The sequence below is a fragment of the Antedon mediterranea genome, chromosome 7, assembly GCF_964355755.1.
Source record: "Antedon mediterranea chromosome 7, ecAntMedi1.1, whole genome shotgun sequence".
Classification (NCBI taxonomy): Eukaryota; Metazoa; Echinodermata; class Crinoidea; order Comatulida; family Antedonidae; genus Antedon; species Antedon mediterranea.
This window is the reverse complement of record NC_092676.1, coordinates 22,934,562-22,959,754: the sequence shown is the minus strand read 5'-3', so window position 1 is coordinate 22,959,754 and position 25,193 is coordinate 22,934,562. Positions and strand designations below refer to the sequence as shown.

The 25,193-nt window shown below is 32.6% G+C and overlaps 1 protein-coding gene across 2 annotated transcripts; it reads right to left on the bottom strand.

The window, feature by feature from the left end:
- Nucleotides 1–956: 956 nt before the first annotated feature.
- Nucleotides 957–25,015, bottom strand: LOC140054162 (uncharacterized). 2 transcript variants are annotated; one of them, XM_072099048.1, is made up of 39 exons: nucleotides 24,883–25,015; nucleotides 23,135–23,278; nucleotides 22,674–22,746; nucleotides 22,068–22,179; nucleotides 21,431–21,602; nucleotides 21,076–21,145; nucleotides 20,496–20,673; nucleotides 19,873–20,100; nucleotides 15,561–15,690; nucleotides 15,006–15,116; nucleotides 14,567–14,755; nucleotides 14,025–14,215; nucleotides 13,472–13,502; nucleotides 13,058–13,221; nucleotides 12,585–12,633; nucleotides 11,747–11,962; nucleotides 11,112–11,342; nucleotides 10,810–10,926; nucleotides 10,249–10,365; nucleotides 9,534–9,773; nucleotides 8,935–9,054; nucleotides 8,694–8,813; nucleotides 8,452–8,571; nucleotides 8,211–8,330; nucleotides 7,928–8,047; nucleotides 7,660–7,779; nucleotides 7,392–7,511; nucleotides 6,955–7,074; nucleotides 6,421–6,540; nucleotides 6,044–6,157; nucleotides 5,520–5,651; nucleotides 4,966–5,094; nucleotides 3,843–3,962; nucleotides 3,492–3,623; nucleotides 2,979–3,107; nucleotides 2,488–2,604; nucleotides 2,053–2,178; nucleotides 1,776–1,898; nucleotides 957–1,499 (listed from the first exon to the last, which is right to left on the bottom strand). In XM_072099048.1, the coding sequence occupies exons 1-39, from the start codon at nucleotides 24,938–24,940 to the stop codon at nucleotides 1,381–1,383; spliced, it is 5,142 nt and encodes a 1,713-aa protein (XP_071955149.1). In that variant the 5' UTR covers nucleotides 24,941–25,015; the 3' UTR covers nucleotides 957–1,380. The 2 variants fall into 2 exon arrangements, with proteins under 2 accessions (XP_071955149.1, XP_071955150.1); XM_072099049.1 differs by lacking the exon at nucleotides 7,928–8,047.
- Nucleotides 25,016–25,193: the final 178 nt, after the last annotated feature.

The following is a 25,193-nucleotide window of genomic DNA, read 5'->3' as shown; positions in this document are numbered from 1 at the left end:
CTGGTTATCATAGCACAATTGACATGCGCAGAACCCATTATTCGTCTCTGCGCTTGTTTATTATGCAATAGTAACCATTTACGTCAAAAAATTAAAGGGTCGAAAATCGTCCATTTTCGAAAATTTCCCTGTACTGTACAGGATTTTTTCAAAAAAAATGACCAATTTTCGACCTTTTTATTTTTCGATAAAACTGGTTACTATAGCACAATTAACATGCGCAGAACCCATTAGTCGACTCTGCGCATGTTTATTAGGCTATAGTAACCATTTATGTCAAAACTGGTTATCATAGCACAATTGACATGCGCAGAACCCATTATTCGTCTCTGCGCTTGTTTATTATGCAATAGTAACCATTTATGTCAAAAAATTAAAGGGTCGAAAATCGTCCATTTTCGAAAATTTCCCTGTACTGTACAGGGATTTTTTCAAAAAAAATGACCAATTTTCGACCTTTTTATTTTTCGATAAAACTGGTTACTCTAGCACAATTAACATGCGCAGAACCCATTAGTCGACTCTGCGCAAGTTTATTATGCTATAGTAACCATTTATGACATAAATGGTTACCATAGCACAATGGACTTGCGCAGAACCCATTATTCATCTCTGCGCTTGTTTATTATGCAATAGTAACCATTTATGTCAAAAAATTAAAGGGTCGAAAGTTCCGACCCTTTTATTTTTGACAAACTGGTTACTATGACTCTCTAAGATGATGATAACGCAATATATGTGCATATATGGCAATATTATTGCATAATAATTAAATTCGATATTTTGTATATATGACAATATTATTACATAATAATTTAATTCGATATTTAGGCCAATTTTGAAAAAATCCCTGTACTACAGTACAGGGAAATTTTCGAAAAATGACCAAATTTAGACCCTTTTTTTTTTTTACATAACTGGTTACTATGACTCTCTAAGATGATGATAACGCAATATATGTGCATATATGGAATATTATTGCATAATATATAATAATGTTATTGATATTTTGGCCATTTTTGAAAAAAAATCCCTGTACTTTAGTAACGCAATATATTAGCAATTTGATATAACATGCTCAGAACGACTTAAGTGATTTTACGCATGTCACACATATTGAGGTAAAATGTTTATCAACAGAGTTAAAAGTTTTCGTTTTTTTTTAAAGAGGATAACGTAATCTCACTCTTCTTGGAGTCAATACAACATTTTGTCAGTAATTCTTGGTATAATAATAGTAACCATCATAAAACGAAGATGACCAAAGCGATGATAGTGAACACAATACATGATATTCTTCGATGAGGATGGTAGTAAAAAAAAACAATATTATTGATAACTTATTAAATAATTTATAGGTTCATGGTTGAACCATAAAAACTACTGGTCACAATTATAACCTGTATATCCTGGCAAGCAGTTGCAAACATATGAATTCCCAGAAGGAGTGCAAACACCATTGTTTACACAAGGATTCGGCGCACAAGAGAACACTTCACCTAAAATGCAAGCAGATTATAAATTTGCTATATGTTATGCAATAACGATGTATGTAGACCAACTACTGGTGGTTTGGTTGATGATACGTCAAACTCAATAACACGGACCTAACGTGGTCCTCTACACCAAGCATTATAAAATGACGTAATAGAAATATCACCATGTAGCTTAACGATTGAATGAAGGATCTAAATAACTATTGCATATTATATAACTATATGCAAGAATATTAACCGCAGAAAATATTTCACGTCTTAACGTTTATAATACAGTACCTGGGTTAAATGTTTCACAGTTAGTTCCCTCGTACCCATTCATACACGTACACATATAGCTAAATCCAACAATGGCACAGGTGGCGCCATTACGGCATGGGGAGGTTGAACAAGCATTAGTACCTGTTTGAGGAAATACATTTTTAAATTTATTTAGAAGTGTATTTGTTTATCATGAATAATTACATTAATAATAAATTATAATATATTGGACTAGTGTGTGATATAGGTCAGACATAACATGCATGCGTCATAATATTTAATTAAAACTAATTACCTGGGTTATAGACATCACAATACGTTCCCTCATAGTCTGCCAAGCATGCGCAGTTGTAGCTATCTCCATTAACTATACAAGTGGCACCATTTTGACATAGAGAATTGGAGCACGGATCCGTGACGCCTATTGAATGAAACAAGTGAAAGTTACTGTGCTAAATTTATTTGATTATTAGTCTAATTCATCGACAATCTCATTTCCTGGTTATAAAGCAAATCGTAACCCTCAAAGAAACAACCAGGTCATTGAAACAAGGTAGTGGAAATAGCTTCAGCTTAACCGGATAGTACGCCCTCTATAAATTAGTTTATTTGTTTATTAATTTTGTTTAACATATTAGTCTTTTGATTAATCTACCCGCCCTCTATCATTTAGTATGGTATATTATTGTTGTATTGTTATAAAGGTATTTTTACAAATATGGTCTTTTACCAGTGGGTGTGTCGCAATTATATCCTTCATAGGATGAGGTACAGGTACATGTGTACCACGTGCCCGATGTCATACATGTACCACCATTTTGGCAGGGACCTCGAGAGCACTCTCCATCTGCAAAAGTATAGGAACATGTTTATGAAAAAGAAAGTTCATTTTACTATACGGTATACGTCCAATTAATGCGTAGTTTATTTGCGTCTAGGGAGTTTAAAAGCTTCTTGATATAAAAAATAAACAGATTTAATAAAAATATATAAACAAAACATAACTAAACAATAGATATAATTATGAACTTGACAATCCGTGCAGTTTTCTACCACATCCTAACCTCAAAATTCAATAAGATGCTAAAAAGAGCAACCATGAACTACATTTACTATACTCTTCTCTAAAAATATACTACAACTATACTTTCTGATGGAGATGGCTTAATATTTCTTAAATGTTGGGAGAGAAGGGAGAATGTTTATAAGCAAATTACTCACCGGTAGGTGGCGTGTATGTTTCACAGTTGCTTCCCGAGTAGTTGATTGCACAATCGCACATGTAACTGGTAGGTTCAATAGATGTACACAATCCACCGTTACGACAAGGGTTACTGGAGCATGCTGATGCTGAAAATAAACATAAAACATAGTTAATATTAATGATATTTCTGGAAAAGTGAAAAGATTTCTAAAATGTTTACAATTCACCATTTTTATAGGTGTATTATTCTCAAACCCCAGATTTCAAAACAAACAAACATATTGTTCCATAGAATTAAAATATATTGAGGGATAGCTATTGCCCTTCCATTAAATTAAGAATGCTGTGCAGTTACATAACTTTTATTGCATATAGTGTTCACTAACAACGCTTACTATTGTAACATGCAAACAGATTGTTCAAAGCTTAATGGTTAAATAGCAGTTAATGTTATTTTCGCAAAACATTATTTATGAGTGTTTTACAACTGTAGGCCCAAAATACTGTCATATTGTATTGAAATCACTTACTTGGTGGCGTATATACATCACAGGTAGTACCAGAGTAATACATTTGACAATCACAGCTAAATGATGATGTGCCAACATTTGTACATGTACCACCATTCAGACATGGCATAGAATTGCAAGCCGCTGACCCATCTGCAACAAAACAGAAATATTTCGATCTACCAACACAAAATAATTGTCTTACTAAAGTCATTATTTAAACATTCCTATTCTATTTTTGAATAAGAAGTAAATAGTTTAATTGTTCATCTGAAAAATCAATCGTCTACAATCACCTCTGGTAGTTTATGTTATTTAAGTAACATGTACAGTATCCCCTAGAATATCAAATACAGAGTTGAAATAATTTACCGGTTGGCGTTTGACAGTCATAACCAATATACTCCGGAGGACACATACAGATGTACCATGTCCCTGAGGTTTGGCACAATCCACCGTTCTGACAAGGAGCTCGTGCGCATTCACCCTCTCCTGTAAAATTATTTGTTTTTTTAAATGAATAGGTAAATGACAAATGTGATGACATTAAATACGTATTTACGTGGCAAAACAGCGTTACATACACAATAATATATGTATAGGTTCTAGACTGTTCTACTTAATATTATAAAAAGGATAAATATGTTGACATTAACGGCGTTTCATACGTTAGAAAAATAGAAACAACGACTGGTGGACTAGCGTGAAAACAGACTTCGGGAAAGTCCGACATCAATTCTGCTTTATTAATGCTTAATTTGGCTATACCTATAACTATACCTTCTTCTTCTTCTTCATATTAGGAGCCAACTTCATATGTGAAGACTCTGCTCCTCCAACTCTGTTTTGCTAGCTCTACTGTATTTGGTTGTGTATTATTGTTCTATTTAGTTATTCTTTTACAGAGAGAAACTGACTGCCTTATTTATTTATAATTATTATTATTAATTATCATTATTATTATTATTATTTTTTTTAATTTTTTAATTTTTTTTTTTTTTTTTTTTTTTTCTTTTTTTTTTTTCCCCTTACTTCTCCTTTCACTTTTCTTTCTCTCTTTTCTTCCCTTTCCCTTATCTCTTTTTTTAAAGTTATTGGATCTATCCTATCTATTATATAATTGTATTGTATTCAGACACCTTGTAAAGAGTAAAAAAAAGAGTAAACTGTACCCAACATTAACACTATGGAAGTCTACCGTCCGTGCCAACCGCTATCACTTTCCTGGGCCGCTACCTAGGAGGCAGAATAAAGTAGCTGGATACCCATTTACCCCGCCTCAGCCATCCAGTTGCCCAGCGAGCTGTCACCAAGACAGAGACCCCCAGAGAGTAAGTTGTGACAAGGGGTACCCTATTTAATTAAGTTTGGACAATATGGGTTTTGAATTCCAGAATAGAAGTACAATTTACAACCTTATCTGGTAGATGATTCCAGTCGATGGCAGTACCTATAACTATACCGTCCAATTTGTAATTCCATAAAATCAGTTTACCTGTTGGTGGCGTATAAGTTTCACAATTCGTTCCCGAATAGTTAGTAGGGCATGTACAACTGTAGAAGGAAGAACCGATGCTTGAACACAATCCCCCATTTATACATGGGCTGCTGTCACATGGAAGAGCTACATTTTTAACAAAAGTAATTAATTAACGTTCAGAAACTGAGAAAAATATGAAAATGCAGATAGCGAGAGAGAGGCGAGCTTTTTAAAATTTCGCCCAATCTCTCTATATTGAATATAAATAGAACTCGAGCTTTTACGATATATGATTGTCTGTGGCATGTTACTATTTGCAAAAAATCATGTATCATAAACAACCGTAATAGAAAGATCGTAGACGATGCTTAAAATGTTATGCTTATTAAGCAATGCAAGGTTAAAATTGTGAGAAAATTGTATTGGAGAAATACGATTTAATAAAACAAATGTGGTCAACATTGAAGATGCAAATGCTTCTACCTCAATATTGCATAATGGAACAAGTGACCGCCAATGATTTGACTTGAAATAATGATTTGATGAAAAAAATATTTGGAATGACTCACTTGGTGTGTTATCTATTTCACAGTTTGTGCCGGAGTAGTCTGGCAAGCATGCGCATATGTAAGTATTAGTGTCCACATTGGTACATGAACCACCGTTAAGACATGGAAAGTTGGCACATGGCATAGTACCTCCTATAAAAAAAAAGAAACTTTATAGTTGCATTTACATTTTAATAGACATAATGGTTTAGTTTGCATGTAACATTTTAACAAAATAATTGTGTTTGTATTTATTAGGATAGTTTCAGTTTCAGAAATTGTTTTCGTTCAAAATATGAATATTTTAATTGTTAATTCACTAAGAGATAAGTATAACGATTGTATTATAATTCAGGTTTTAAAAAGAGTGCAACATTGTAATGTATTAGTTATTTATTTATTAATAACAAACTGTTCTAGAGGAAACTATTGACAAAAGGTCTATATAAAAAGAACGATGATTGTCATAGGCTTTTTGCTTCCACATAAACATAATGTTCAAACGGGTACTCTTAATAGTGGAAAGAATATACATGGGAACTTACCTGTTTCACACCGGTCTCCCATATAATCAGGCGGGCAGATACACATGTACCAATTCCCAGATGTTATACAAGTTCCACCATTTATGCAAGGGGCATTGAGGCACTCGCCAGAGGCTGAAATAATGAAGATTACGATCTTCAGTAAATTGTACAATGCATGCACTTATGATTATGTTTAAATTTAAATTGATAACAATATTACAGGCAGACGATAATATGAAAAGGATAATTCAGATATTTGTTTAGGTTTGTCGCACATGTTATTCATTAAAATTAGTATCCCTGTTTTAATTTGTTTTTCTTCCTGTACCTTTCGCATTCATATTATTCGTACTTGCTATATCTATTTAAAATGCTATTGTTTTACGTGAACTTACGAGTTGGTGCTGTCTCACAATTGATTCCAGTGAAAGCATTGCTGCATTCGCAGAAATATCCAAAAGAATAGCCAATGCAATTTCCTCCATTTATACACGGATTACTTGAACAGAAACCACCTGATTTAAAAATGACAAAGAATAAGGAAAAAAAAACAATATGTTGTGTGAAGTTTTGTATAGCAAAATCAAATGTTGATATAAAGTTTGCGGTATACCACGTAATTAATTCTGAAAAGAACTCTTGAGTCTCTCGACGTTTCGATCAATATGCTTGATCGTTTACAGTAGCATATTGATCGAAACGTCGAGAAACTCGAACAGTTATTTTCAGAACTAATATACCTGCTGTACCGCAAACTTTATATCATCAATATACTGTATACAATATGATTATATTGGCAATTGGTAGACAATAAACGTTTTAAAATAATAAAACGATTTTATGTTTTTCCCTTATATTTTAGAATGGAAACTTTCAGTCTTTCTAATCTCATTACTGTTTCATAAGATAAGTTTGGCAATTTAACTCACCGGCCGGTGGTGTTTCACAATTTATTCCAGAGTACGAATTAACGCATTCGCAAACATAACCTGTAGAAGTACTAGTACAGAGGCCGCCATTAAGACATGGTATACTGGAACAGACGTCAACTGAAAATTTGTTTAAAGAATACAAAAATGTAAAGCATTGTTAATGTACGTTTTCTCGCTAAAGAGATGAATAGTATTTAAAAAATATGTATTGGTTTGCTTCCGAGATTAATAAAGGATTAATATAGAAAAAGTGGACTTCATGACTAAAACTCTAAACAGTAAGATTTTTATAAATATGTTATATCCATTAATGGAATGTTTGATTAATTTTATTGTTTTACGATTGGTACCGTTTATAGTTTACCGGATATAGTCTTTAGTTGACTTGATTTAAAAATACATAAATACAAGGTTCAGGTAAGTTAGTCACTCACTGGTTGGTGGGGTTTCACAGTTAGGTCCAGAGTATGCATTGACGCATGTGCAGAAGTATCCATTTGAAGTACTTGTACAAATCCCTCCGTTCAGACACGGCGAATTCGCACAGAAATTAGCTGTCAAAAGAAAACAATAATAGCACATAATATAGTTCGGTTCGTAATCAGTTACAATACCATGAGTACTTAACCAGGCATGCATAGTTTACCATTATAATTCTTTAAATGATAAATAAAATGTGCATGAAAGAAGTTAATCACTCACTGGTTGGTGGTATTTCACAGTTTGCTCCAGAGTATGAATTGACGCATGTGCAGAAGTATCCAGTTGAAGTACTTGTACAACCCCCTCCATTTAGACACGGTGAATTGGCACAGAAATTAGCTGTGAAAAAACAAAACAAATATGTAATAGCACATGGTCTTGACTCGTAAACAGGTACACACATGTGTAGTTAGCTATTATATAGTACGTAATTCGTCACATTAATTTAAAAATATAAATACAAGGTAAAAGCAAGTCAATCACTCACTGGTGGGTGGTATTTCACAGTTTGCTCCAGAGTACGAATTGACGCATGTGCAGAAGTATCCATTTGAAGTACTTGTACACAATCCTCCATTCAAACACGGCGAATTAATACAAAAGTTAGCTGATTAAAACAAAAAAATATATATATTAATTCATACTGTACATGTTCTTGGTTCATTAAAAGGGTTAACTAGATATGTGTAGTCAACCAGGTATACAGGTAGTTTGTATTTATAGAATAGAGCAGCTGTACAATACAAGGTAAAAGCAAGTCAATCACTCACTTGTTGGTGGTGTTTCACAGTTTGCTCCGGAGTATGAATTGACGCATGTGCAGAAGTATCCGGATGAAGTACTTGTACAACCCCCTCCATTTAGACACGGCGAATTCGCACAGAAATTAGCTGTGAAAAAGAAACAATATGTAATATTACTCACGAGTCTTCGTTCGTAAACATTTATATAGTAATTATGCTTCACATTATTACAAATACATAAGTACAAGGTGCAAGGAGAGGTACTTACTTGTTGGTGGAATTTCACAGTTTGCTCCGGAGTATGAATTGACGCATGTGCAGAAGTATCCGGATGAAGTACTTGTACAACCCCCTCCATTTAGACACGGCGAATTCGCACAAAAATTAGCTGTGAAAAAGAAACAATATGTAATATTACTCACGAGTCTTCGTTCGTAAACATTTTATATAGTAATTATGCTTCACATTATTACAAATACATAAGTACAAGGTGCAAGGATAGGTACTTACTTGTTGGTGGAATTTCACAGTTTGCTCCGGAGTATGAATTGACGCATGTGCAGAAGTATTCGGATGAAGTACTTGTACAACCCCCTCCATTTAGACACGGCGAATTCGCACAGAAATTAGCTGTGAAAAAGAAACAATATGTAATATTACTCACGAGTCTTCGTTCGTAAACATTTATATAGTAATTATGCTTCACAATATTTCAAATACATAAGTACAAGGTGCAAGGACAGGTACTTACTTGTTGGTGAAATTTCACAGTTTGCTCCAGAGTATGAATTGACGCATGTGCAGAAGTATCCGGTGGTAGTACTTGTACACAATCCTCCATTCAGACACGGTGAATTAGCACAGAAGTTAACTGTAAAAAAACATTATAGGGCTATGTAAAACACTGATGGATTTTTTTATTAAAGTGTTATTATTGTATAAATGATTACAAAAAGTGTCAATTTTTGGAATCACGAAGTCTATGTACCATATAGCTTATCCACTTGTTTTATGATATAAAAAAAAATGGTATATTCAGTGTTCAAATTATAAGTTATCGAAATGCAAAGTCAGCTATTCACTCATCTCATAAGCATACTTATTATGTTTACCAAATAATATGAATTTAATAATTTCTTCTGTATCTGGAGGTATTTAAACAATAAATAAATATGTTCTAACATAGGTTTGTTAAATGTTTACAAATAATGATTCATTGTTTTTCTTTGACAAATGCTGGATTATAAATATTATGTTAGCAAACAATTAGCGCTAAATATTTTTCAAATTATCTAATCATCTTCTCCTAAACTTTACACAAATTTAATGTGAATTTTTCATGAAACTTACATTGTTCACATGTAGTGCCTGTATAGCCTGACTGACACAGGCACAGATACTCCGTAGTAGACAAAGACTGACAAATACCTCCATTTAAACAAGGGCTAGGTGTACAGAGGTCAACTGGTGCTATTTCGCAATTCGTGCCACTATAACCATTTTGACATAAGCAGAAATAGGAAGCAGTGGATTGTTGCTCTAAACACATTCCTCCATTTTGGCAAGGTGAAGTGTTACATCCTATGAATGCTTTAAAACAAACGAAGTGTGAGTAAAGAAGAAAATGAAAAAAATGGAGGAATAAACTAAATAATAAAGGGAAAAACAAGCAAAAGAAGACAAATGAAAGAAAAAACTAAGATGAAAACAAGAAGAAACTAAGATGGAAAAAGAACAAAGCAAACTATAAGTAACTTCCCTGTATTATACAATTAATTATTATAGGCCTACAGATAATAATTCTAAAAGTAACAATCGTTCATATCTTGTCAGCAGTATTTTCTTTACAATTATATTTATTTGCATAGGCTCACAGTAGCCTACACATTTAATTATTACATGAAGTAGGCCAATTAATATTAATTGAACTGGTGTGAATTCAGACGACTGACATCACCAGCCTGTCAACTTACTGTATGCTGGTATAGATTAGAGCTATAAATTCTTTAATAGGTCTTATAATAATTCAGTATGAATTTTCCAAACGAACCAAAAGTGTCTTTACCTGTTTCACATCGAGTACCAGTAAATCCACTATTACAGAAGCAAGTGGCAGTAGCGGTTGGGAGGTCAAACGAACATTGTCCTCCATTCAAACAGTAACCCTGTTCACAAGAAGCAGCTACATGAATAATAATTGTTGTTTTAATTTAATACAAAACAATGTAATTTAATTGTGTAGTAAAACTACAAAGTGCATGGCTATATCAACTTTGAAACACGATTGTTGGAACAACCGTTTAAATAGAGAAGTTTTTTTATTAGCAGGTAATAGAATACTGATCATCATGTTGGTTTTTTAATTAGGTACAAATATCAATCGTATGGATATGAACTTAGGAGCATACATGGACTGTAGGTATATGGTATGAACTGTAGGTACAGGTTTCAATGGCACTTTATGTACGGGGATCAACTGTATTTATGGATATCAGGTATCAGTGGTAGGCATGGGTATCAATGCTAGGCATGGGTATCAACAGTAGATATGGATATCAACGGTCTAAGTACGGGTATCAACTTGAATTATTTACACCAGTATAATATTTTTGTTTAGTTTACTCACGTTGCTCACAGTTAACTCCAACGTAACCAAGAACACACGTGCAGAAATATCCTCCAACTATTGCATTACATGTTCCAAAGTTTATGCAGGGTGATGAGTCGCAAGCAGTAGGAGTAGCTGTTATTATTTAATAATATAATAATATAATACGCATTAATATTTTTTTCAATAATATAATAATGTTAATTTAATTGGTAATATTATATCAGAATATCCACAGCAATAATTATAATAATAGCTTTTGAAAAATTGGTTAATTCTAAAAATAATAAAATCACTACTTTTATTATAACATTACTTACTATCTTGGCAATTACTTCCACTTAGCCCCACAGGGCAAATGCAAGTGTATGAGGAGCCGTCGGCGACACATGTTCCTCCACCAAGACATGGGTTTACACTACATGGATTCACAAGTTCACAATTCTGACCGTAGTAGGATGTGGGACAGCTGCAAATGTAACTAGTTGTACCTAAATTTGTGCACGTTCCTCCATTCATACAAGGAATCTGACCACAAGGAGTTATGTCAACTATAAAATTAACAACATTTTGAAACGTTATAATTACAGACTTCTTATACTAAATTGAGTCCGACATCTCTATAATATCGACTACTTTTAAAAAGATGATGTATTTATATGGAAGACTAGCACTCAAGAGACGGATTTTGGTATGCAAAGAGAAGAACTGGCTGTCACAATGGCAGATAGGAAATTATGGAGGAATCTTGTCATATAAGTTTGGGTATGTCCCGGACTAAGTAAGTAAGTAAGATTATGGCTGTTCTTTTCATGGCCGTGTTACTATTAGTGGGCCTTTGATTTGCGACTATCGGACCTACGCATATTTTATCATTGGTCGTCGCATTGTATAAGAATTGCCAATGTTAAGGAAATGTATTGTAATCCTGCCTTGATGTATTTGTATATACTACCTTGTTCACAGTTGCTGCCACTGAATCCAGGCATACAGGAGCACTGATATGACGTTCCTATTGGCGTGCACATTCCACCATTTAAGCAAGGATTATTGGCACACGGACCAGCTATCTCGCAGTTGACACCACTGTAGCTTGCTGGGCAGACACAAAAGTACCCATTTGTAGTCGGAAGACATAGACCACCATTCATACAAGGTGATGTAGCGCATCCTTTTTGTAAAAGAGAATGAAAAACATACATTTTATTTAGGTCTAATTTATAACATTAGAATCATTTGTATTCATTTAAAACAACGATTTTTAAAATTAAAATATGCACATAATAAAAGATTGTTTGTGTATATTAAAAGAAATCTAAACAAAAACAACAATAAGGAAGCAATATTTGATGATATTGAGTGAAATTACATAAATCTTTCTTGAAGTTTCTATCGTTATGGTGATACCTATCCTACCATTGTGTCAGGAAGGTACTCTTATATCACGACGCGATGGATCATCAGCACTGGCGCTTGTGGTTGCGTTGCATCCAAGTAGTAACCATGCTTCAGTATGTCAGATATACTATATGACATAATTGCACTATACATACGGTATAATAAATAATATATTTCTTGCAATATTCGGTATTGTACTGAATATTTAGCAAAACATGTCACTTTTTGCTGTGTTGTTTATGTTGACGTCTTTTGTGTGTTGTTACTTGGTGTATCATTTGTATTATTACTAATTTTTATTTTTTTCTTTGCGAAACAAACTCTTCCTTGATGCTATACTGTAATTTGTCATTACATTGAGTTTCAAAACAATTCAGGTAGTGTGTAATACTTACCTGGATCAACAACGTCTATTTCCCATCCTAGATATCGATGAGTATAACACTGAAAAAGATGATTTTTTCACCAGAATATTAACAATAACAATTTTGCTGATATGTTTTATAAACTAGTTCTACCTAAATGCAATGATAAATTAATATTATAATACGTTAGTGTAATTTTGTATCGACATTTAAAAAAAAATGGAAAAGGAAAGTAAGCAAAACTAAAATTAAAGAAAACTCAAATACTAACAAAAATCTGATAGTAACTCGTCACTTGAACGAGTTAGCTGATCTATGTTAACAACAGTTAAGTGTAGTAGATAGGAACTTTATATATTTACGTCCTTTTAATATTAAAATCATTTTAATATAAAATCATTTAGTTTTAGATACAGTATACAAGCATCACATTTTCATAATCTTCTGTAAACTATTACATTTTGGAAAGAATGCATCTGGAATTGACTTCAAAGTCAACTAACCTGATAGTAAATTTTGTCTGGTGTATTTCCATCTGGTGTAAACATCATAATTGTACCTGTTTGATCACAGTCTAGTGACAATGTGTTAGCGTAGTCTTGGAAGGTATCCGACTGTTCACTTTGATCCATTCCATTTGAGCTTACGTATTTACAGATAGGACCAGCTTTATAAAACAAGACATTTAGGTATTTAAATTACAAACTAGAAAACAAATTCGGAAAATAATAATTTATTAAAATTATACATTGTTCTTTTTTGTTTACTCCAGCAGATAACAATTCGTAGTATGTTTTAAATGTTTAATGCAAGCAAGAAATAATGCACACCATTTATAATCGTATGTGCCTAATAAGTACGGAAAGTAGTATTATAATTGCTAAATATATATTTGTTGCGATTTAAAAAAAACTTACTCGTTGGACCTGCATATATTTGTTGCATTGCCTAAAATAAAAAATAGTAGAAAATTCATTATTAAGACAAAAAAGGAAATAGATTTTGTGAACATAAATAAGAAGAAAAATATTTCATACAAATCACTAAAATTATTATTTTTTAAATCTACAGTAGGCCTGCCTAAGTATTATGACAGTTTTGAGAACAACACGTGTACAACTTAATCGAAAAAAACTATACAAAATGAGACGACAACCATTCTGCCTTGATGAATTATATTTTCACCTCCAGTCAAATGGCGTAATGATTAACAAGAGTAATAATTACATCATGATTAGTAAAAGCAATATATCGTGACAATATAACGATTTGAATGTTCTTATTGATTCATTTGATTGGATTTAGACAGACAGCAATAATGGTTATCCTATAGTTCTATAATTAAAATCTTTTCTTTTGTTTTATAAACAAAAAACATCTTTATCTATTCATCGTCCTCGTGCGTGGCAGCCTATAATAAAGTTAAAGTAGTTAAAGGAGTTAATGTTATGACTGAAATTTGATCATCACCTGTTCCGAAGCTGATATAGCAGCATACCCACCGGCTGGATCATTAGTAAGATAAAATGGATGGTAGTCTGCATTGTTACTTGGGTCATTTCCTCCGTTTACTGTAAATGTGTATGTTGTTCCACGTGTCAATGTTAGACGTGGAATAAGCAACCCGTTGATGTACCATGAGATTCCCCATCCGACATTTCCTGTATGAAAATATTATACTTAATATTAAAGAAGACCTTAGATGTTCTGCTACATTTTGTAGCTTTCAAAAGTTAGTTAGCTATATAAATATATATATATATCATAGCAGTTTATATAATTTTACATTGCATCAATAATAACTGTTCATCAACGTTATCGTATACAAAAATCATTTTACACTTTATTAAATCATATTCAACGGATCCATGAAAACAACATTTTTATGAATCAAAGAGTTGTATACAGATTAAAACAACAAACAGAAATTTATAATGAGAAAGTTTAAAAAAAATCTATTTAGAAAAGACATTAGTATATCATATAATAAATCAAATAACTTAAAGCCATACCTGTTATATAATTGTAGCCTTTGTTACCTCCATTGGGCCCAATCACAGCTTGGAAGTTAGTTACACTTTGGCTAATGGTCTGTTCGTCCCAACCATCAACTCGCAGATCAGGTCCAATGAGAGCAGTACAGGTACTGGATGGCGATCGACCGAAGTTTATCGTTTTCCCACTGTTGGATGGAAGATTTACTGAAGGAAAAAATAAGATAAGGTCCTGTTTGAGCGATTTGAATAATAATGTTAATACATTATAGACATATACCGCATATCGATAGGGTAAAGTAACATTTGCGATGTATCCTTCTTTTTTTTTATTTGGTGTGTCCCCTCCTCTCAATAAGGGATAAAGTAAATTAAATCAAAGAAATACTATTATCATCATTAATACAAATACAAGTGAAGTATTATTTGTATATGTTATCTGTATTTAACTGCTTACCTTCTGTTGCAACTGAATGTCTTGCAGCTAAGCCATCGCTGTTTATTGGTCCAATAGCCCAAGACACATAGGTTTCCCCTGATGTTGGAATTATTTTATCAGTTGCATCTCCTACAACAACCATAGAAAAAACACCATTACAATACAGTATAAAAGTATTATGATAATTTAATAACTACTTCAAAGTAGCGTTGAAGTATTCTCAAATGTACTTACTGCAGTATTAAGTAAAATTACATAAATACTAGAACGTTTCATCTTTCGCAGAATGAAAGTATTTGTACCATTTGCACGAATATAAAACATTCAATACTTGTTTTTGAACACACCAAGACGGTGTGACACCACAGGTTGATTTTGTAACACAACAAGAACATTGGACTCTGTTGAAGAATTCAATAGTATATGTCTATTGAATAACATGTGACCCAAAATAATATAACAAATTCAATCGAATTGTGTCTTATAATATTACCTAATTAAAACATTTTACCAAAGCAAAAATATTTTGATAGATTTGTATACTCAATTAGACATTTTTGGGTGTATGCCTACCTGTATTCAGTAACCTGGAATATAAAATACTGGTCACACCATCTTCAACATTTCCAGATATACCTGTTAAATCATTTGCACCTCTACTACTGGAGGACAGATCTGGACAAGCACCAAATCCACCTGAACACTAAAACAAAACAAAAATGGACATTATGGAAATAAAAACTTATATATGTTCGACTAAGTTTGCAAGAAGTTGATTTTGTATCATTGAACTGGTTGATAACAATAATCACAGACAGCTTCGTACATGTTTAAGAGCCATTGTCTGTAAAAATCAAAGATTTGGTGGCAGATGTAAAAAAATGGATTTCTCTCAAATTGTTACCATGAATAGACATTTCAATAAAAAGCATATCTACAACATTCATTTTAATTTTTAGCCTCCGTTGCCATGACAACGGTCAATTATCCAAATGTTGATGTTTTTGCCATTTTTCACAGATTTTCTATAGTGAAAAAGTACAAACTTGTATACTTATTTTAACCAAAAATACTTACAGTATACAGTTTTTGTTTATAGCAGTGTAAACAACATGTATTGAGTTCCATTTAATGTAGAAAAAAAATAAATTACAAAATGGAGTTTGGTTGATACCATTATTTTAAAAAGGGGTGTTTTTAAAAAATATTTTTTTTATAAAAGTATACCTCATAAACGTACCTATAACTTCCAAAATGGTGTTTTTAAATCAATGAGGTTTTTTAATTTGATAGTCAATAGGTTTGTCAACAATAATCACGAAAAAAATTATAGGGTAAATTTTGTACATAGGTTTTGTGCTGCCAGGAAAATACGAAAAATACATAAAATATAACAAAATATCAACAAACAAAACACATGAAACACAATTTAAATATGGCTAATCCAATAATAAAATGTATATGTGGCTTGTCATAATGCTACTAGAGTCATACGAATAGTTTAGATAAAATAGGAGAATGTGTTGCCAGGTTTATTTCAATTAATTGCCAGAAAAACAGTATTTTGCATTGAAATATGTAGTTGATGGAAAATAATGTTAAACTTGGAAATAATTGCGTCAATGGTTTTTATAAATTTTTAAATCTATTTTGTGTAAAGAGATACAGAAAGACCTCCCAAAAAATCTGACCTTGCAAATAGGTCATTTGAGGTCAAAAGGGGTCAGAATGCAAAACAGGACAGGTCCCCACTTTACTACAACTATTAATGTTTGATCAAAATTTACAAGATAGTTCATAACAATTCTCAACAATTTTCATATTTTACCTATAGTGTTACCTTAGCAACCATTTCTATGTGTAACTAAGGAAAGTATTTTTTTTTAAACGTAAAAAATGGCGTTTTTATAAATACAAAGAATTGATTGCATTTGTAATTTTTCTCAATTTTACTTCTACTGCATTCAATTAATGACAAACTTGACCTTGTAAATTCATTCATTTTGAGGTCAACATTTTACCATAGTAACTGTTTCTATGCGAAAATTTCAAAAAAAATAAGGGGTTTTTCATAAATACAAAACATTTTTTCTACATAGTTTTACATTTCTACTTTTTGCCAAATTTACTTTAAATACTGAATCCTAATAATCTCAGAAAGAAAGTCTTGACGAATCTGAATAAAGGTAAAAAAAAATGACCTTTAGTGTTATCTTAAACCTGTTTACGTAACAAATGATATTAAAAAAAAAAAATTAAATATGGAGTTTCATGAAAAAAAAAATTGTTTACTTATTGAGATCAAATGACATCAACATTTTACCTATAGTGTATTGTAGCAACTGTTTCTATACGTAACTAAGTACAATATTTTTAATATGGGTTTCATGACTACAAACAATTGATTACATAGTTTTACTACCTTTTCCCAAATTTACTTATCTACTGAATCCCAGAAAATGTCTGACCTTGTGAAAGGGTCATTTGTTGGGTCAAGTTATGTCAAAATGTATTATTTATGTTATCTTAGAACCTGTTTCTATGCATAACTAAGGATAATTGTTTTTTTAAATACAGTTGAACCTCCCATAAGTGGCCACCCTCGGGACCTGGAAAAGTGGCCGCTTACGGGCGGTGACCCCTTACGGGAGGTTCTGCCGTTAAAGGGCCAAAATCACTTATTACGGCTATATACGATATTCTTAACGAAACGAGCCTCTCAATTTTCAAGCTAATTGTAGGCCTATTATTATTTATAATCAGGTGGTTTAGTAATTTTTAGCATTTTCAGACAAATTTTAAAAACTTTTATCATATGAAAAATGGTCGGTCAAAATCTGTGTAGTTTTCTCATCTCTTCACAGTAATGTTTTTAAAACCTCTTCAAAATAAAGCTAATATATAAAGAAATACAATAAACATGCACCTCTAATTCATAGGTCCATGCAATAAGTATCGCATTTTTCGATTGGCCGCTTACAAAAAATCTCATTTTTAGTATAAAAAGGTGCCCGCAGCTGCTTACGGTAAGCACCAAATGCACTAATTAGATAGGAAGAACAAACAGGCTTTTCAAAGTGCGTCCGTTAAGGGAGGTGGCCGCTGTAAATAAAATATGGGGTTTTCATGAATAAAAATAATCACAGAAGAAAGTGCTTACGAATATGACCTTGTGAAACGGTAATTTGAAAATGCAAATAAGGCATGCCTGCTAATAATCTACAAATTTAAATTTGTATGAGATAAATATGCAAAATCTAAAGAATATCTCATTTTTAGTTACCATAGTAACTGTTGATATGCATAACTAAGGGAAATTAAATAATTATCAGATAATTATTAATTAATAATTAATACTGAATCCAACCATCACAGTAAAAAAAAATATAGAATTTAAAACCAATATTTAATAATAAAGTGTGATATTTTACATGCTGACCTTAAATGAAATTAAATTTCAAATCAGGGCTTCAATATTTGTTATGTAGCATTAACATACCTGAGTATATCATTGACTTTTGATTGGTTCTATTTTGGGGAGGGGAAAGTGGTGGATCCAGGACTTTTAAATAGTTAGGGGGTTGAAGGCGAGGGTCTAAAAACTTAACTTTATGTCCTATCTTTTGCATTGCAATTTTTAACTTGGGGTGGGTGGGGGCTTGGAGAAAGGGGGAGGGGATGGGATGGAGGAGTTTGAATCCGTCTATTCATTGGGGCGATAGTAGCGGCAGTGTGGGTGGTGCTTGAATGCATGCATTTGACACTCTATAGTGGATGATCGACCAAAGTGTTGCAGTTTATCTTTTTGTGGTTATAGTCGGGGTGGGGGGGGGGGGAGGAGGTGGTAGTCGAAAGTGGTGGTGGATGGGCATGTGGGATCTGCTTAGGTTAGCATATAAAAGAAGTAAACAAATGAAAGAGGAGCTTCAAAATAAAAGAGGAGTAATCTGTTGCAAAGATTAAAATTCACAACGATCTGATAATTTATTCTAATTTCCAGAGGATATAACCTATAAAATGACATTAAAACTAGGAATTACAGAATCTATAATTAAAAATTAATTTTTTTTCTCACAACACAACTAGAACTATATAAAACATTAAGAATTTTTCTGACCAATGAGTTTCAAATCAAATAATCAAAGAAAATAAAATGTTTTTACTAATATACCATGTTTTTTTTTTTATAAAAATGCCTATGTTTCTCGCAACACTGCTTGTAGATTTTAAATTTACCCCAGTATTTTATTTTAGAAATCAATTATTAAACATTAGAACTACCTATTTGTAATAAATCAGCTAAAAAAATACACCACTTTGGGCGTTATGGTGAAGTAAAGTTTAGTTGCATTGAACAATTTAAAAAAAGTGAAAAACACCCCTTTTTAAATAAATGGTATCTCCCAAGGTATGAAATAAAAAAAAATAAAAAAAATTGAAACAGGTACACAATGCATTGTTATTATGCATACACTAATTATTTTTTATAATTAAATGAACAACACAAAAATATCGTTCATCAAAGTAGTACCAATATCCATTTTAAAAAACCTTAAAAAAGGACAAAATTTGTCAAAAACACAAATTTGGCCGTTGCCATGGAAATATACGTGGGAAATAAAAAATACTTCATATTTGATTTCTCTCAACACATATATAGCCATGTGCAAAATTTGAAAGAAATCCATTTTTTTTAGTCTGCCACTCTTTTGGATATTTCTTTGATTCTTACAGACAATGGCTCTTAAAGTTCAAGACGACTCGTCTTGTCGGGATTCAACTCAGACAGGACGGACGAGTCAAGACATTTTGTACGACAAACAGTTTTTTGTTCTCTGATTAAGTTAAGTATTGCCCAAAACAATAAGGAATTGTTCTATAATACCTGTGCATAAGAATTTATATTGTAATCTACTGCTTGTGCACCCTGTCCATCAAACCAGGTGACAGCAACATCTGATCCAATCATTGAAGTACTTGTAGTCGAACCACTGATACCAAACGACATGTATTCATCAACTTCTACAATTCCTTTCAACTGGAAGTTCACTATATTATTGTCGATGGTCCATAGCACTTGCAGGTTATCATTCAACTGCTCACAGTTCTGTTCCTGTTGAATACATTGAATTAAAACTGACCTTAATTACATATATAATGTATATAATTGCTTAATTTATTTATTTATTCTTTATACTGGGTAACCTCTTCAGTAAAAAAACTCCCAGAGGACCCAGTACACAAATCACAATTATCGTCATATTTAATACATATTATCGACAGGGTGTTCTTTTTCTAAAGCAGTAGTTCTGAGGGTATACAGGCTATCAACCAAGCCAATGTTGCAACTGTCATGGTTTCTATTCGTCAGGTCAGGTTTGGTGGGACAAACGTAGTTCGCTTCAGCAAACGAACGACAGGAGATGTTGAATCATTAAATACATTGTAAAATTGTAAATTGTATATTATATTGTCTTTTATAAATTCTGTAAAAAAAACTGTACTTACCACAACATACGATGGTGGTACGTTTAATTGAGCCATGTCTGGAATAAGTACATGACCAAAGTTTACACGTGCTGCTTCGCACCAAAGACCAATATAATCAATGTCAAAAACAGTGTTTCCACCAGTTAAGGTGATAGTAATAGTTTCGCCTGAATATGCACGTATAGTTTGAGACACACTGTAAAAGAAATAAATAAAAATATAAAGTTGATGAAAACTTAACTAATCGCGTAGAATTTGATATTAGCGTTCAGAAATTAACGTAGAGAGCTTCACAGCACAACACTTTTATTACTTTTAGATTCAGTAATCAGTCAGTAATTATTTCAAACATTCAGCTATCTAAACTTTCTTGTTGTTAATTAAAAACTAGTATATAGAAGCCAAGAATGAGTGTCAGTTCATGAAAATACAGATTAATTTCGCAGGGTATTTGATTTTTTTGGTTTTTAGTTATAATTTTGTGGTGACACTGACGATTTCCGTATGTATGGTTGGGTGTATAATGAATTCCTGTTAATCTAAACCATATCATTCACTCTTCTCTATATAATACTTTTCATAAAAAATAGAAGCTTACTCTCCATCTTCGTCTGGAACTCTAAATCCACTTGTGCTAGGGAGTCCGTTTCCAGCCCAGAAGTATGCAGCTAACACAAACAAATATTCAAAAAAATGTATGTATTGTTTAAAAACCTAATCTCAAAATGTGTTCGTAAAGAAAAGAAATCATAACATATTTTAAAAATATAGTTCGCATGAATTGAGAAACTCTAACTGCGAAGGTCAGGAAACCTGTATGACAGGATGTCCGCATGTCATTGTTGTTTTTTACTTGAAATTCATTAATAGACTTTTTGTATTTCAAGCCTATATTGACTCATATTTCAGAGTATATATATAATTATATAAAATATCTGTTTTGTATAAATTACCTGGAGCCCGTCCATCGTAGTCTAAATTTTCAAACCGAATGGTTTTGCTGTCTACTATTATGACATCATCGGCTCTAACATTATAAACTCTTGGAGTAAATCCAAGTACTCCAAGTGAACGTTGAGAGGGGGCTTGAAATCCGACTGGAATGTACACATGGCCAAAGTTTACCTATAAGAAAATTTGATTTTTAATTACACTTATTAACAAGAAAGTTTATTTCAGTTTGTGAGCTGAAAGACACTATGAAGAATAATGTAATGGCGCACGTTACACTCCGTTTATGCATTACATCATTCCAATTATCACACATGGATTGTAACTAGCGCCATCACAAGCTGTGGTGGCGCTAGTTAGAGATTACTTAATAGAATCAGGTAACGCATCATCGTAACTAGAACCATCACAGTAGCAAAACTCGAAGGCGCGCATTTTAAACGCTGATAGGTCGCGGTCACGGTGTGCATAAACGCTTTGACTAGTAGTAGTCTGTGAATGGTGGAATGATTACAAATTATAGTTATGTTTCAAAAGATGCTTTTAATAACACGGCATCAAATCAAATATAAATTATAGTCGAGAAGCGAATATGCGATTTTGTAAGGTACAATACGTAACACAAAATGGTAGGCTTACCGTAAAACTTCGACACCAAACAGAAATCCATCTGTAACCAGAAATAACCTTTCCTGATTCCAATGATATGACAATATCCTGGTTCGTATATGCGCCTAACCTCACCGTCGTACTGTAATTCAAAGTACTTATCGTCAGTTTTTGCTAATTATAATCATACATCTTCAGTTGAAATTTATTTCTATGCATAACTCATTCACTGATACATTTTAAAGAAAACGTTATTTATAACTTAAAAGTAGCACAATCAATTTTGTTTACGGATGTATGAACACTTACACATTAACCATTCTGCGAATGTTCAAATCGTTATGAAAGTGTGCAATATTTCTTTTGGACTGTTGATCTTTAGGCCTATGTCTAAACGCATCGATTAATGTATGTCCTCCCTTCCCAACTCAATACAGGTTTGATGGTTTCTCGGTTCAGGCGAACGGCCGACAACACATTGATTGACCTGACAGGTTAGTTGTCGGTCATCGGTTGTCGTAAATCGAAAGCTCAATATTGTTCATTGTTGGTTCTGATCTACGATAATGTGGATTATGAATAATACTAAAAAATACAGATCTATGTGAAATTGGATAAAATTAAACCTGTATTAACCTTCCATCTTCCTTCGGGATAATTTCCCCTTGAGCACTGGGTTGGTCTGTCGTACCAGCCCAGAGAAATGCATCTATTATAGACAAATGAACGTATGTTTAAATTGGGATTTTACATAATTTTATAATCATTAGAATAAAAAGTTATAAGCTAGTACAGTACCTGTAAGTAAATGTTTAGGGACACATACGTTTATCGACATAAGGGTCGGTACAATAATGCTTTACGAATCTTATCAAATTTTTATCTAAAATCAAATCGACAGTACCGTATCCTAAGATATTTGTGTATTATTTATTGGTTACTATGTTTCATCCTATGATAATACTAGTAGGCCTACTACTGTAACTGTTCCCACGTATACAGTGTTCGATTGTCGGCGTAGAATGACTAAAGTATAATAACTAATAATCAATTATTGGTATGACTATCATGTTTATAGTATAATAGTATTTCTTTACCTGGAGCTGTACCATCGTAGCTAAACCCGCGAATCCAAAGTGTCCGGTCGTCAATGGCATATACACTGCCTTGTACGTTGTGGGCTAGTTGGACAAAGTTACCGATGAACTTTCCAAAATATGACACGGATTCTTGACATAAAACTGAAAAAAAACCCAAAATTTCTTGTTTAGTTGTAATATACCAACGATGAATATACTATTAAGTGAAGAGTGACGTGTGTATAAAACAATACAATGAATATGCATGTTATGATATAAATATTAGTTAAGAAATTCAAAATATTTTCGAAAGTGATTATTTTTTGTATTATTGTATACAGTATTTGGATGTTGTTTTTTTTATAGAATGACTTGGCATTGCGAATTCACACGTCAGTGGCAGGCGCTACAAACCCAACCATCACCGTAATTATATTAGAACAAATTAATGTTTCGGACTTATATTTTTAATCTTCAAAATTGCAATAAGCATCTATTTCATTTAACTATTTGACAAACACAAACAACACTTTAAGACAAAAAGGGCGAGAAATACCAAAACGACAAAATGTCACTAATGAGTACAGCAATTCCGAGTTTTTTTTATTTCCTTAAGTTTACTGTTGATCTTTGTTATATATAAGTATTCATATTTCCTCTACAGGAACTATGACATTGGGTTTCTTACTTTATTATTGACAAATTACTACGAGTGAATGGCCGCAAAGCTCAACCCTATTATCTAATGAATGACACAAGCGTAACTCTGTTATGTATACCCAATCAACTGAATCTTGTACCACTATCAAACAGGTACACAATGTGAATAACAACAGAGACTTTCACTGTATTAAGAATGACTATTATACCCAACATTAGAATACAAAACAACTAAAGAATAGGTACATAACTGTGAAATGACACAAGGAGATTATGAGATTTAGTTGATTGTCACGTCGACACGTTTAAACTTTGTGTGGTTAGGTTGAGGAAGTTAATTAGAATAAAAATACCAGTCGGGTTAGTTTTCGACGTTTACTATACATTAAGTAACAGTAAAAAGCCGAACAAGTAATCCAAAGGCAAATTACTTAAAAAATGACGATGCTGTGGGTATCAGTGGCTGGATCTCAATGGAGATACAAAATAGAAGCGAAAAGCTAAATCAAAAACAAGAAGTAAAACAGCCAGAAAAGTTAGCAGAGCTTTTGGGTAACACTAGCCCTTCATCAGTGCATCTATATAAATATATAAACACAAGAGGCAAAGAACATTAATTCCAAACCGCCCGGGGATATTCTGAAATGTAATAGATCTCGTCAGTGCAGCTCAGGTTTCGAAATGAAATGTACCGCAGAACTGGCACAATATATAGGCTGAGCCACCTGAGCTGCACTGACGAGATCTAATAAGATCGAAACAGTACTGTCTGCAGATTGTATATATATATACTATGTATTTTAGTTTATTTATAATAAATACTGATGATATAACGCAACGTTGGTGCAGTATAGGATGGCAGTGGACAATTATGATATGGCTCTGATATTACTAAAGGAAATAGGCTATTATCATCATATCGATTTATTCATATCGATCTCGTTACTCTTAGAATTACAATATAAACAATAATGTTTTGTAGTGCTCCTAGAATAAATTATCGATTTTCAGTATTACAAATAAAAACATATTTTTTATTAAATGACAATGTATCTTCGGTTTTCGAATCAAGATTAACTAGGTACAAGAAGACTGAAAATATTTACCTTGTGAGGTGAGAACCAATATCGTAACAGATATTGCGACCAACTTTACCATTTTCATCAAATAGTCTCCAGTATGTTCACTGCACGAATGATTACAATCTTATAGATCCAAATGCCTGCGTGTGACACACTCCAGTGCTCGATCTTTATTAGCCTATTGTAACAGCATTATCCCAATTTCTATTGTTCGTGTGAGCTCCTGTTTAGTCGCATTTCACAGGTATATCGAATTATGCTTGAATGCTTTCGTTTGGTGAGTCATATTTTATGAAGGGTTTCTTCGACAAATAAATAACTGTTCGATCGATTTA

Coding starts and splice junctions, on each gene's coding strand:
- LOC140054162 (XM_072099048.1), bottom strand. CDS start 24,940: ATGAAAATGGTAAAGTTGGTCGCAATATCTGTTACGATATTGGTTCTC. Junction 8,331..8,451: donor CTGTGAAATTCCACCAACAA/GTAAGTACCTCT, acceptor TCTTTTTCACAG/CTAATTTCTGTGCGAATTCG. Junction 6,541..6,954: donor TTGTGAAACACCACCGGCCG/GTGAGTTAAATT, acceptor TTTTTAAATCAG/GTGGTTTCTGTTCAAGTAAT.